Here is a 13,898-nt window from a genome sequence, read left to right on the forward strand (position 1 = left end):
TGCATAAAAGGATTTGAATTAATAATGCATGGTTAACGAACAGACATTTATAAAGACAAGATTTTCAATACTATGATTGTGACTATGCTTCCAAACTAATGAAAATAACAAAGCTTCTGGATTTGATTAAACCAATGTCACAGAATATTTGTCTTTAGAAAATTAAGTTAAAAAAGGAAGTTATATATTGACAGTACTTTTTTATTATATCAACTTTGCCTAGAGAAGAAAGGAAACAAAAAGGCATAGCTATGATCAAAAGTGTCCTAGTTCAGGGATAACTTAAATATTTAATTATATTTAGCCAGATAATATGACCCCAAATTTGAAAAATCACGTTTTAAGGTTGAGAATTTACCTTTTTAATCAGATAATTAGCATGTGGTATAAATAGCTTGCTTTCTGTGATTAAAAAAATAAGCCACATTTTGATATTTTCACTAATTGGGTTTTTTTTTCTTTTTTTTAAATTTTATTTTATTTTTAAACTTTACATAATTGTATTAGTTTTGCCAAATATCAAAATGAATCTGCCACAGGTATACATGTGTTCCCCATCCTGAACCCTCCTTCCTCTTCCCTCCCCATACCATCCCTCTGGGTCGTCCAAGGGCACTAGCCCCAAGCATCCAGTATCGTGCATTGAACCTGGACTGGCAACTCGTTTCATACATGATATTTTACATGTTTCAATGCCATTCTCCCAAATCTTCCCACCCTCTCCCTAATATTTGACTATCTTATAAATATCATCCAAACAAAATTTAATCTTAGCATACTACAGAATATAAATAAGAACAACCAAATTAGTTTGCCAACATCTCTGAACAGAATATTTCCAACTTCAGGCATATGATTTAAATATTTTATTGATTTGTAATTTATGAAATAGAAATAATAGCCTATATTGGGAAATCTCTCCCTGTTTATGGATTTTTTGATCAATCTAAATAAAAAAATCATTAATACTTGTTTCCATGTTCAGAAACCTATAGAGTAATTTTTTTAGTTTAATAGGAAAAATATACAAAATGCTTAGCTTAAGCTATTTTTTAGCAGAATATTTTAATTTTAATTTTATTGGAGTATAGTTGATTTTCAATGATGTGTTCAAGTTTACAGCAAAGTGAGAGTTATACACATATATATACCACTCTATTTCTGGATTCTTTTCCCATATAGGCCATTAGAGAGCATTAATTTGGAGTTTCCTGTGCTATACACTAGGTTCTTATCAGTTATTTATTTTAAATACAGTACTGTATATATGTGTGTATATGTCAATACCAATCCCCCAGTTTATCAGTCCCCTCTTACCTCCTGGTAACCATAAGTTTTGTTTTCTACATCTACTCTGTTTTTTGTAGATAAGTTCATATGTTACCCCCCTTTTTAAAAATTACACATGTACGCGATAGCATATGATGTTTGCAATTTTCTGTCTGACGTACTTCACTAAGCAGGACAATCTCTGTTACCACAAATGGAATTATTTCATTCTTTTTTATGACTGAGTAATATTCCGTTGTATATATGTTCCACATCTTCTATATCCATCCTTCTACTGATGGACATTTAGATTGATTCCATGTCCTTGCTATTGTAAATAGTGCTGCAGTGAACATTAGGGTGCATGTAGCTTTCCAAATTATGGTTTTCTCTGAATATAGCCTAGGAGTGGGATTGTGGGATCATATGATAGCTATATTTTTAGATTTTTAAGAAACTTCCATACTGTTATCCACAGTGGCTGTAACTACTTACATTCCTCCAACAGTGTAGGAGGGTTCCCTTTTCTTTACACCCTGTCCAGAATTTACTGTTTGTAGATATTTTGATAATGGTTATTCCGGTTGGTGTGAAGTGATACATCATTGTACTTTTGATTTACATTTCTCTAATGATTAGTGATGTTGAGCATATTTTCATGTCCTTTTTAGTCATTTGTGTGTCTTTTTTGGAGATAAAACTATTTAGATTTTCTATCCATTTTTTTTCAGAGAAGGCAATGGCACCCCACTGCAGTATTCTTCCTTGGAGAATCCCAGGGACGGGGAAGCCTGTAGGCTGCCATCTATGGGGTCACACAGAGTCAGACATGACTGAAGCGACTTAGCAGCAGCATCCATTTTTTTATTGGGCTGTTTGTTTTGTATCCTGAATTGCATGATCTATTTGTTTATTTTGGAGATTATTCCCTTATCAGTTGTTCTGTTTGCAAATATTTTCTTCCATTTTGAGGGTTGTTTTTTCATCTTGTTTATGGTTTACTTTGACTTCCCTGGTGGCTCAGAGGGTAAAGTGTCTGCCTGCAATGCTGGAGATCTGGGTTTGATCCCTGGGTCGGGAAAATCCCCTGGAGAAGGAAATGGTAACCCACTCCAGTACTCTTGCCTAGATAATCCCATGGACGGAGAAGCCTGGTAGGCTGCAGTCCATAAGCGACTTCACTTTCACTTTCTTTCATGGTTTACTTTGCTGTGCAAAGCTTTTAAGTTTAATTAGGTCCCATTTATTTTTGTTTTTATGACTCTGGGACTTCCCTGCTGGTTCAGATGGTAATGAATTGGTCTGGAGTACAGGAGACCTGGGTTTTATCCCTGGGTCAGAAAGATCCCCTGGAGAAGGGAATGGCTACTCACTCCAGTATTCTTGCCTGGGAAATCCCATTGACAGAGAAGCCTGGTGGGGGTACAGTCCATGGGGATGCAAGAGTTGGACATGACTGAGTAACTAACCTTTCACTTTCACTTTTAACTGTTTTTATTTTTTTGCCAGTCTAGGCAGTGGATCCTAAAACATCTTGCTGTGATTTAAGTCAAAGAGTGCTCTGCCTATGTTTTCCTCAGAGTTTTATAGTGTGAGCATTATATTTAGGTGTTTAATGCATTTTGAGTTTATTTTTGTGTATGGTGCTAGAAAGTGTTCTAATTTCATTATTTTACATGGAGCTGTTCAATTTTTCCAGCATCACTTATTGAAGAGACTGTCTTTTCTCCATTGTGTATTTTTGCCTTCTTTGTCATAGATTAGGTGACCATAGGTATACGGGTTTATCTCTGGGCTTTCTATCTATTCCTTTGATCTATATTTGTTTTTGTGCCAGCACCATATTGTTTTGATGACTGTACACAGAAGTTTTGTGTAGCACAGGCAACAACACAAAGTAATACAGAGGCCTGTTCAATTAATGTTTCTGGGGTGACTATTCTTTGGAAATAAACTAGAGCCATGTGCCCACACTTTGCCTAAAATTGACTGGCATTTAAATAGTTAAATGTAATAACTAAGAAAACACAATAGACAAAGTGTGTTTTGAGCATGGTCAGGGGCAACTTTATAACACATATGTTATTTTAAAAAATTCTATTATGTGCCTTCATCATATTTTATTATTTGTTTGGCCTTAGAGCATTCTTTTTTTTTTAATAGCCATTGATCATCCTATTTATTTGGCTGTGTTGGGTCTTAATTGAGCATGTGGGGTCTTTCACTGAGGCACACAGACTCGCTAGTGGCATGTGGGCTCAGTAGTCACAGCATGCGTGCTCTCTAGTTGTGGCTCATGGGCTTAGTTTTTCTGTGGCAAGTGGGATCTTAGTTCCCTGACTAGGGTTTGAATCCAAGTCTGCTGCATTTAACCACTGGACCATCAGGGAAGTCCCTCTTCATCATATTTTAATAATAAAGAGAAAAATCTTTACTTCCCTAGAGATGGGTTACTGTTTCAGTGTGTATATAATTAAATATCTCTGTATTTAAAAAATAATTTAGAGTAATTAAAAATAATGCTGCCATTAAGTTAGACACCTTTATTATTATTTTTTATTTAAATAGACTGTTAAAATGAAATTTTCAATTATTTTGTATAGGTTTAAACAAGTTTATTTTACTTTGCCCTAAGTGATAATTATGGAACAACAGAAAGTAAATTCATAGAGCCTATGTCATAGACATGATATATATGCTATGTTCAAATTGTTCTTCAAGTGTGAATAAATTATGATCTAGATCGGTTCTTTGCTTTACCTAGGCACACACACATCAGACAAACCATGGGTTTTACAATATGCCCTCATGAAACCTTGCCCTGCAAAATACATTTGACTGGTCAAACAAGTTGTAATAGTTCAAAACATCATACTGGCAGTCTAATTTTAAATTTTCTGTTAACAAGTTTGACGTCTTTTCTAAAAATAAATGGGCACTTAACATGGCTTCTTATGCATACAGGCTGAATGACTAATTCCTGGATAGTATGAGTTGCTTAATTTTTTGAGTTGCTGGAGATGTTGCCAGTAATTTAGCCCCAGGGAAATCTAAGCTATCCACTCTGGCTAGTGTAAGGTCTAGGGAATAAACTGTAGTCCACACTCTGGAATTGCAGATTTTTGGTATTCTACTGATTTTAGTAGCAGAGTTTAAATAATAAAAGATCCTGATATGAAAGAGATGGGTAATCTATTTATTCACATTGATATCAGATGAGAAAGAAAATTTTCAGAATGTTTCTTACAGCATCCAACAGCTGATTGGAAAGAATCCTTGTGCGTTCATCTAAGGTCATGGTCTACCAGCTTGAGGAGTCTGAGTGAGTTGATTGTGAGACTGATTTCTTATAGCTTTCATATAGAAGTCTTTGCTCCTACTCTGGCTTATGCCTCCAATTCCTGTTCATAATTAACTTTCATCCCTAGAAATTTTTTTTATCTGATCCATATCACCATCTGTGTCTCAGTACAGCTTTCTTCTTTGTTTTTGTTATCTCTGATTATTTTATTCTTATGATTTCTTTCTCTATCTACATGATAAATCAACACAATGATTAACCATCAGAATGAACCATTCAGGTAGTACACCTTTATTCATTTTAATGTATAAACTTGTAACTTTAAGACTTGGTGTACCATCTTTGGAGAGATTGTTGACATTTTGTGAGGAAGACACTTTAAACTTACTTATCTATGAAATCAAGTTTATTTTTAATTTTTTAAAACTATACTCTTTAAGAGTCTTTATTGAATATGTTACAATATTGATTTTGTTTTATGTTTTGGGTTTTTGGCCACGAGGCATGTGGAACCTCTGCTCCCTGACCAGGGATTGAACTTGTACATTCTGCACTGGAAGGCAAAATCTTAATCACTGGACCACCAGGGAAGTCCCAGAAATCAAGTTTAATAACATGTCTTTATTTACAGGTTGTTGTGATGAACACATGAGGTAACACATTGCAAAACATTTAGAATTCATTTATGTACTGTTTATATGACACTATTTCTTAATCAGTCATCCATTAGTTTTTTCAAAATAATTCTATAAATTGCTTAACCAAACTGATTTTACTGGGTCTTGGTATATGTTGTATATAAGGAGAGTGGAGAAGAAGAGAACAAAGATACTAAAACACAGATACTAAACTAAATGTTTAGGATTTTTTAATGAAGTAAATATGGAAAATAATGATATTTTTCTTTTCATAAGTGAATGTACTAATGGCGATATGTAAAATATAAAAAGATAGGTAAAATATTTAAAAATAGACTAAATTAGAAGCTGTATGAAAAAATATAGATTAAGTGTGAGTAACACAAAGTGGAGTTTGAAATAAGACTAAAACTACAGATAATTGGAGTTGAGAATTGGTGGACAGTATGTCAAAAGTTAAGCTAATGTAGCAACTAATAAAAGCAGAAAATCTTTGGGCTTCCCAGGTGGTGCTAATGGTAAAGAACCTGCATGCCAATGCAGGAGATGCAAGAAACATGAGTTTGATCCTTGGGTCAGGAAGATCCCTTGGAGTAGGAAATGACAACACACTCCAACATTCTTGTCTGGAAAATTCCATGAACAGAGGAGCCTGGAGGGCGACAGTCCAGAGGCCGCAAAGAGCCAGACACAACTGAGCACAATGAGTCTTTAGTTTTGTTAGACATATCTTCTAAATATCTCAAAATACAGATGTACTTCTTTCAGTAACTGGATAAATATTTTATTAAATCTAGAAATAAGCACACCAAGAAACCAACTTTTGTGGAAGTTACATTAGGACCATTCTGGAGGGGAAAGGCAGATGATCATTGATTTAGTTTAGTGAGTAGAAAAGTATGATTTTTTATTTTGCAATGTTATTCTGAAATGCATTCCCTTAAAGAGGACTGAATCTACATTTATAAAGCAAAAACTCACTGATTCAACTCCATCTTTATTCCAAATATTGGTCAAGCACTTCCCAAGGTGTGATTTTATCCAACTCTTCCATACAAACCTGTCAAGCATGTACTATTATTGTGTGATTCATATCTTTGAGAATTTGACTAGCACAATATTTTGTCAAAGAATGCTTTGTCTTCAAGAAAAAAAACACACACACAAATTAATGCTTTGAATTGGTGAAATAATTCAAGTTTACTTTTGATCAAATTAAATTGGTTAATTACAAAGAGAACACTCAAGGCAAAAACTGATTGAAAAGTCATTTTTTCCCTCTTGTTAAATTAGTACAGTTAGTTTTCCAAATCATTATTAAATACATAATTGTGCCCCTAAACAAAGTAACTACTCTTCTCTTAGATGTATTATTCTTTTTTAAGTCTAACAGAAAATCTTCATAATAAAAAAAATATTGTTTGAATATTCTTCTTTGTTTTTTTTTTAATTTTATTTTATTTTTAAACTTTACATAATTGTATTAGTTTTGAATATTCTTCTTTGGTTGAAACATTCAAGTTGCTTCTATAGATAGTTACATAGTAGAAACATGGAATTATGTAATCAAAATGTTATTTATGCAATTTTAACAAGTCATGGTAACTTGGATTTCCTTTAATACTTTTATTCATCCACAGATTATACAAATGCTAACTTCACACATGTGTGTTATTTACTATTCCATCTCCATAACCCTGCATCCTTCCTCCACCTGGAATCTGGATACTTTCATTTATTCAAAATTCTTCGATTCTTCATAAGGCAATTTAAAAATTTACTTCATCAACAACTCAGCTTAAAATTTTTTTTGGTATCTAAATTTTTGTAGGACCTGTATCTGACAACTACATCCACTATATAGGTAAATATAGAGGTGTGTGTTAGTGACTACCGATTTTCAAGCCTCACAATGTTTTTCAAAGGCATGTATAAAATAATAATATATAATACAGTATTCAGTTCAGTTCAGTTCAATTCAGCCACTCAGTCATGTCCGACTCTTTGCGACCCCATGAATTGCAGCATGCCAGGCCTCCCTGTCCATTACCACCTCCCGGAGTTCACTCAAACTCACGGCCATCAAGTCGGTGATGCCATCCAGCCATCTCATCCTCTGTCATCCCCTTTTCCTCCTACCCCCAATCCCTCCTACAATAACATAAAATATAACATTATATATTACATAATATATAATATCTGATAATATCTGATTATAATATGTAATACTATATAACCATATATTATATATAATAATATAATATAATATATAATTACTTTATCCATACCTTTGAAAGTATATATACAGATATATGATATAATATTGGGTATTAATCATTAGATATATTTTATTCAATAATTTTATATACCTTGTAAAACATTATGGGCACTTGAAAGGCAGAAATAATAATATATTTCTTTTATAAATGATGTTTCCTAAATGTTTGAAATATTAAATATTTTTGTTCTTAAAATAAAAATAAAAAAGACACTATGGTCTTCCAGACTATCTCTTGCTCATATTTGACCTCAGGAATAATACTTTATTCACAATAAGCAAACTGCAGCATAAAAACAGATGCTAGCTGGGAGGGATTGGGGGAAAGAGGAGAAGGGGACGACAGAGGATGAGATGGCTGGATGGCATCACTGACTCGATGGACGTGAGTCTCAGTGAACTCCGGGAGTTGGTGATGGACAGGGAGGCCTGGCGTGCTGCGATTCATGGGGTTGCAAAGAGTCGGACACGACTGAGCGACTGATCTGATCTGATCTGATGAAGAAAATAAATAGGAAGGAATGGATTAGCCGAGATGATCATGCTAAGTGCCAAACATAGTTCCTGTCAAAGAGCAGGAACATAGTAAGTTTGCAGAAATTAGTCAGTGAAAGATACGTTTTATACACAATTATAAATTCTTAATACCTAACATTACCTAATTGAGCTACTTATAATGAATAATGGGGGCAAGGTATATATACTATTTCTGCCTGATATGTGAAGAAATTTACAGAAAGGTGATGAAACTGGTCTAAAATCAGTTTACTATAAGTACAGAACAACTATTAGTTCTATTACCAGTGTGTGTTAGATTCTTTAGTGATTCTTCATATGGTTTGCAAAGCTCATCCAAAGCTTATTTCTTTGGATTCAACAACTATCAAGATCAAAGTAAACCAGGTACAATGGTACACTCAGTATTTTGAGAAATAATTGACTTTAAACTTTACTGTATTGGTCTGATTCCACAGGGCATATTAGAGCTTGGTAACAACCATGCTATCTGCTAGTTTGCATATACTGGTATTGGTATTGTCCCACGTGCTATGTGCTCAGTCACTCAGTCATTTCTGACTCTTTTGTGACTACATGGTCTATAGCCCACAAGGCTCCTCTGTCCATGGAATTTTCCAAGCAAGAATACTGGAGTACATTGCCATTTCCTATTTCAGAGGATCTTCCTGTCCCAGGGATAGAACCAGAGTCTCCTGCATTGGCAGGTTTTCTACAGAACCATCAGGGAAACTCATTGTCTTGCACATAATGAAAACACTCATTCCAGTGTTAGGCAAATACAAGGATTCACCAAATTTAATAAGGCCCCCTGGCCTGTCAGGAACAAGTTCATCTTATTTGATGAACCATAATTTAAATCAATGCATTAATGCCTGAAAATGGCTAGAATAGAAGTAAGCATATTTCAATGATACGAAAATACTTAGTTTTAAATCCAGACATCACTGGCCAAGAAAATGGCTTAATTATACTGCGATGCGAGTGACTGACACCAGATTTCTATCACCTGGATGAGAGGTGATGGGAAGGACTGATGAGTCAGGCAGAGGTCCAAGTGAAGGAAGGAGTCAGCTCCAGCAGAGAGCACAGTGGAAGCAACCAGAAGTGCCAGAGGCAAGTTTTCTCTTTTCTGGTGGCTTCTCCTGGACATTCTGCTTGATTCTAACTCATTTAGAATCTGAGGCTATCATGTCAAAATGGAATCCCAGTGTCATTGTGTCCAAACTCCTTAGGAAAATGAGGAAACATTGAGCTTGATCACACAACTTTACTGACTCTCAAGACAAACTTAGGACATAGGCATAATTTTCTTAAATGTTGAGAAAAATATGCTTAGTGTTTAAGTAATGTGAATATTATTAGCTGTGCTAAAACCAGCCACCCTAAGGCCACACTACTAGGACATCCAAAGTACATTATTTCAATCACTCTCACTAAGTGGATATTAGAGCAAATAAGGAAAAGAAAAAAGTGAAAGTGTTAGTTGCTCAGTCATGTCCAACTCTATGCAGATCCATGGACTGTAGCCCATCAGGCTCCTCTGTCCAGGCAACAATACAGGAGTAGGTAGCCATTCCCTTTTCTAGGGGATCTTTTCAACCCAGGGATCGAACCTGAGTCTCCAGCATTGCAGGTAGATTCTTTTACCTTCTGAGCCACCATGGAAGCCCAAATCAGGAAAAGAACAACACTCTTACTCTAGCAACTCTTATAGCAAAGGTGGCTTGGATCATCCTGTAGGGCAGATAAAAGCTAATCTGAATAAGTCAGTCTTCTCTGTCTCTCTTTGAAAGACACTGTCACTTTCATGGAGATCAAGGAACCCTTCCTATACTTCTTGTCTTGGACCAGATGAGCAGTCCTTAGACATCCCAATCTTTCTTCCACAAAGATAAGTTGTAGTATGCTTTGTTTCTTATTGACTGTTTTAAGTTGAATTGTATCCCCTCCAAAATTCATATGTTGAAATTCTAACCCCAGTACTCCAATTGTGACTTAGTTTGGAGATTGGATCTTTAGAGACAATTGAGTTAAAATGAGGTTACTGTGGTGGGCTCTGATCCAATATAACTTTTGTTTTTATAAGAAGGGGAAATTTGGATACAAAAATATCCAGAGGAAAGCCCACTGACATTCTCCAAAATTTATTCTTTTTCTCCTTCATATCTTTATATCATAATAAAAATATTAGAAAAGCAAAATTCTTAAATTAGTTCTTGAAATAACTTTTAAAATATTTTATTATTTAAAAAGTAAGATTATAATAGGCTTTCCAGGTGGCTGAGTGATGCAGAATCCATCTGCCAAGTAGTAGACACAGGTTTGATCCCTGGGTCTAGAAAATCCCTTGGAGAAGGAAATGGCAACCCACTCCAGTATTCTTGCCTGGGAAATCCCACAGACAGAGGAGCCTGGTGGCTTCAGTCCATGGGAGTCACAAAGAGTTGGAAACTACTTAGCAACCAAACAATAATGATAACAACAAAGATTATAATATTAATACCAATGTGTATTCATTCTAACTCATTCTAATGAGAAAAAAAATTTCTCATTACCAGAGATAACTACACTTATTTCGTATATGTTAGAGGTTTTTCTTAGGTCCTAAAAATCTTTTATACTAAGTGACAAATTAAAAATTCATTTACTCTAATGACACAAAAATTATATTTTGAACAATAAAAGTTGTAGAGGTGACAGATTTACTCTAAAGAAAATTTAAATTGATGTTTAAAAAGTCAAATTTTAATGGGTTCCAGATGGTTTTTATAGCACTGCTATTGGTTAAATAAAAATGTTTTGGGGGATCATTTCTTAGGTAACTCTTTCCTTTTATTTGAACCATGTAGGCAAACAGGTTGTCTCTTCCTCAGTCAAAGCTTTTTGCTCCAGACTCTCTTTCCTGTTCTTACTTAAAATGTTAGGTCCTGTGAGGATACTGATGACACCTTCCAGGTGCAGTGAGAGTGATGAACCATCAGACTCAAGTATCACAGACAAAGTCAATGTTCAGTACCGGTAGGTCCTAAAACAAGGCCAGTCGTGTGCCAATATTTCAGGGCACTGTCCCACATGCTTTTCCTGGAACATGACTTAAAATTGTGACTTTAAAGATCATAGGCTAGTAAGATTTCTACTGTAAGAGAAGACTCAGACTCAGGACACAGTCATGCATTTAGCAGAGACCTCTAGGTTAAATCCAGGCTACAGTTCTGTTTGGAACATTAGTAAATGTTACGCTAAACTCAAGTTTATTTCTATTAAAAGCTGTGAAAATTTGACATTACAGTAATTGAAATCTCATAGAGAAACCCGTAGCAATTCCATCACTACCAGCTCTTGACCTGCTAAGATATTGATAGCATCTGCTCAACTTCTGTGAGTGGTTCTGTTACAGCCATTTCAGTGCCCCCCACCCCTGCCACAAACTCACAAACTGCACTGTACCTAGTGCAGTACATTTATTAATAGAATTTGTTGAGTGGATAATTACTGAATGAATACGATTATTTCACCTTTTGCATTAGTTTTCACAACTTGTTATTATGCATGTATATAACCATAGTATCTGAACAGATATGCTTATTTGTTCATTTATAATCTGTTATTGCTCAGACTTACCAGAGAAAGAGCAAGAGAAAAAAGAAAAAGAAAAGTAAGGGGGATTCGTGAACTATGCAGAGAAACAGATTTACTTTTTACGATCTTTATGGACCAATTTGTGAGCATGTGTTTTGCACTAACTATCACAAAAACCATATCCATCTTGAATATTCTCTGACTACTGCTTTTCATGACTTGGGAAGGAAATGACAAATGAGACAATGGTAACTGAATTTATTCTAAAGGGCTTCTCAGACGTGCCTGAACTGAGGCTCATTAGCACCATCTTTTTCCTTTTCATCTATCTCTTTGCCCTCCTGGGGAACATCTCCATCATTGCAGCTGTAACCAGAGACAGCCGCCTCCACATTCCCATGTATTTCTTTCTGAAGAATCTCTCTTTCTTGGACATGTGCTACACCACAGTCATCGTCCCCAAGGCACTGGTTAACTCACTCATGGGTTCAGAAGTCATCTCCTTTTGGGAATGTATGGCTCAGCTCTTCTTATTTGTAATGCTATGTGCTTCTGAGTGCTTTCTGCTCACCTCCATGGCATATGATCGTTGTTTGGCCATCTACAAGCCTCTCCTTTATGGTGTCATTATGAGCAGAAAACTATGTACAGAGCTTGTTATGGTGGCCTGGTTGAGCGGAGCTTTCTATGCCATCTTTCACACCATCAACACCTTCTCCCTCCAATTCTGTGGGCCTAATGTCATTGACCACTTTTTCTGTGACAGTTCCCCTATCATGAGACTCTCCTGCAGTGACTCCCACACCAATGAGGAAATTGGATTTGTGGTGGGTGGGTGTACTATTCTTGGTGCCTTTGCCCTCACCATCATCTCATATGTTCTCATCATTGTTACCATTGCTCGGACCCACTCTGCTGGTGGCCGCTGGAAGGCCTTTTCCACCTGCTCCTCTCATCTTACTACCATCATTCTGTTTTATGTCACTGGGAGCATTGCTTACTTGAGACCTACTTCTCACTACTTCCCCCTTCAAGGACGGCTAGTGTCTGTGTTTTACTCCATTGTAACACCTAGCCTTAATCCTGTTGTTTACTGTCTGAGAAACACAGACATGCAGGCGGCCCTAAAGAAACTATTAGTCCCATCCAAATAGGCATATTTTTCACATATTAAGCATATTTCTCTGAACATTAACCTAGATAAAATAGTTTCTTGAAACACATAATCTAGTAAAGTGAATAGTGAAGAAATAGAAAATGTAAACAAATTAATAACAAGTAAGGAGATTAAAGCAGTAATAAAAAAAGCTTCCAACAAAGAAAAGCCTTGTACCATTGATTTCATTGGTGAAGTGTACCAAACACTTTAAGAATTAATGCCAACCCTTCTAAAACTCTTCTAAAAAACTGATTATGAAATACTTGCAAACTAACTTTATTGGGTTGGAATTATCTTCACACCAAGGCCAGATACACTACAAGAAAATAAAACTGTATGAACTTGGATGAACACAGATGCAAAAATCTTCAACAAAATACTAGCAAACCTAACTCATAAGCACATTAAAATGTCATACACCATGACCAAATGAGATTTATCCTGGGATTCCAAGCAGCATATGCAAACCAATAAACATACCGTACTGCATTAATAGAAGTAAGAAAAATTGTATGATCATCTCTATAGATACAGGAAAAACATTTGACAAAATAAGATTTTCATGATAAAAACTCTCAATAAACTGAGTATAGAGGGAACATATGTGAACATAATAAAGCCCATATATAGCAAGCCCACAGCTAACATCATACTCAATGATGAAAACCTGACACCTTTTCTTCTATGATTAGAAACAAGACAAGGGTGCCCACTTTCACCCCTCTCCCTCTTATTAAACACAGCACTAGAACTCCACCCAGAGGAAATAGGCAAGAAAAAAATATTTTATGTATGCTGCTGCTAAGTCACTTCAGTCGTGTCCGACTCTTTCTGACCCCATAGACGGCAGCCCACCAGGTTCCCCCGTCCCTGGGATTCTCCAGGTAAGAACACTGGAGTGGGTTGCCATTTCCTTCTCCAATGCATGAAAGTGAAAAGTGAAAGTGAAGTCGCTCAGTTGTGTCCGACTCCCAGCGACCCCATGGACTGCAGCCTACCAGGCTCCTCTGTTCGTGGGATTTTCCAGGCAAGAGTACTGGAGTGGGGTGCCATTGCCTTCTCCAATTTTATGTATACTTCATTATAATAAATAAATACATGAAAGAAAAAAACAACTACAAGAATTATTGTGATTCCCAAAATTACCAATAGTTT

At 35.7% G+C, this 13,898-nt stretch overlaps 1 protein-coding gene across 1 annotated transcript; it reads left to right on the forward strand.

Annotated features, from left to right (window-relative positions):
- The first annotated feature begins 11,814 nt into the window (after positions 1–11,814).
- On the forward strand, positions 11,815–12,738 carry LOC129642152 (olfactory receptor 5T3-like). The gene has a single exon (XM_055566709.1). The coding sequence runs from the start codon at positions 11,815–11,817 to the stop codon at positions 12,736–12,738; it is 924 nt and encodes a 307-aa protein (XP_055422684.1).
- Positions 12,739–13,898: the final 1,160 nt, after the last annotated feature.

This window comes from Bubalus kerabau, chromosome 1, assembly GCF_029407905.1.
Source record: "Bubalus kerabau isolate K-KA32 ecotype Philippines breed swamp buffalo chromosome 1, PCC_UOA_SB_1v2, whole genome shotgun sequence".
NCBI classification, from domain to species: Eukaryota; Metazoa; Chordata; class Mammalia; order Artiodactyla; family Bovidae; genus Bubalus; species Bubalus kerabau.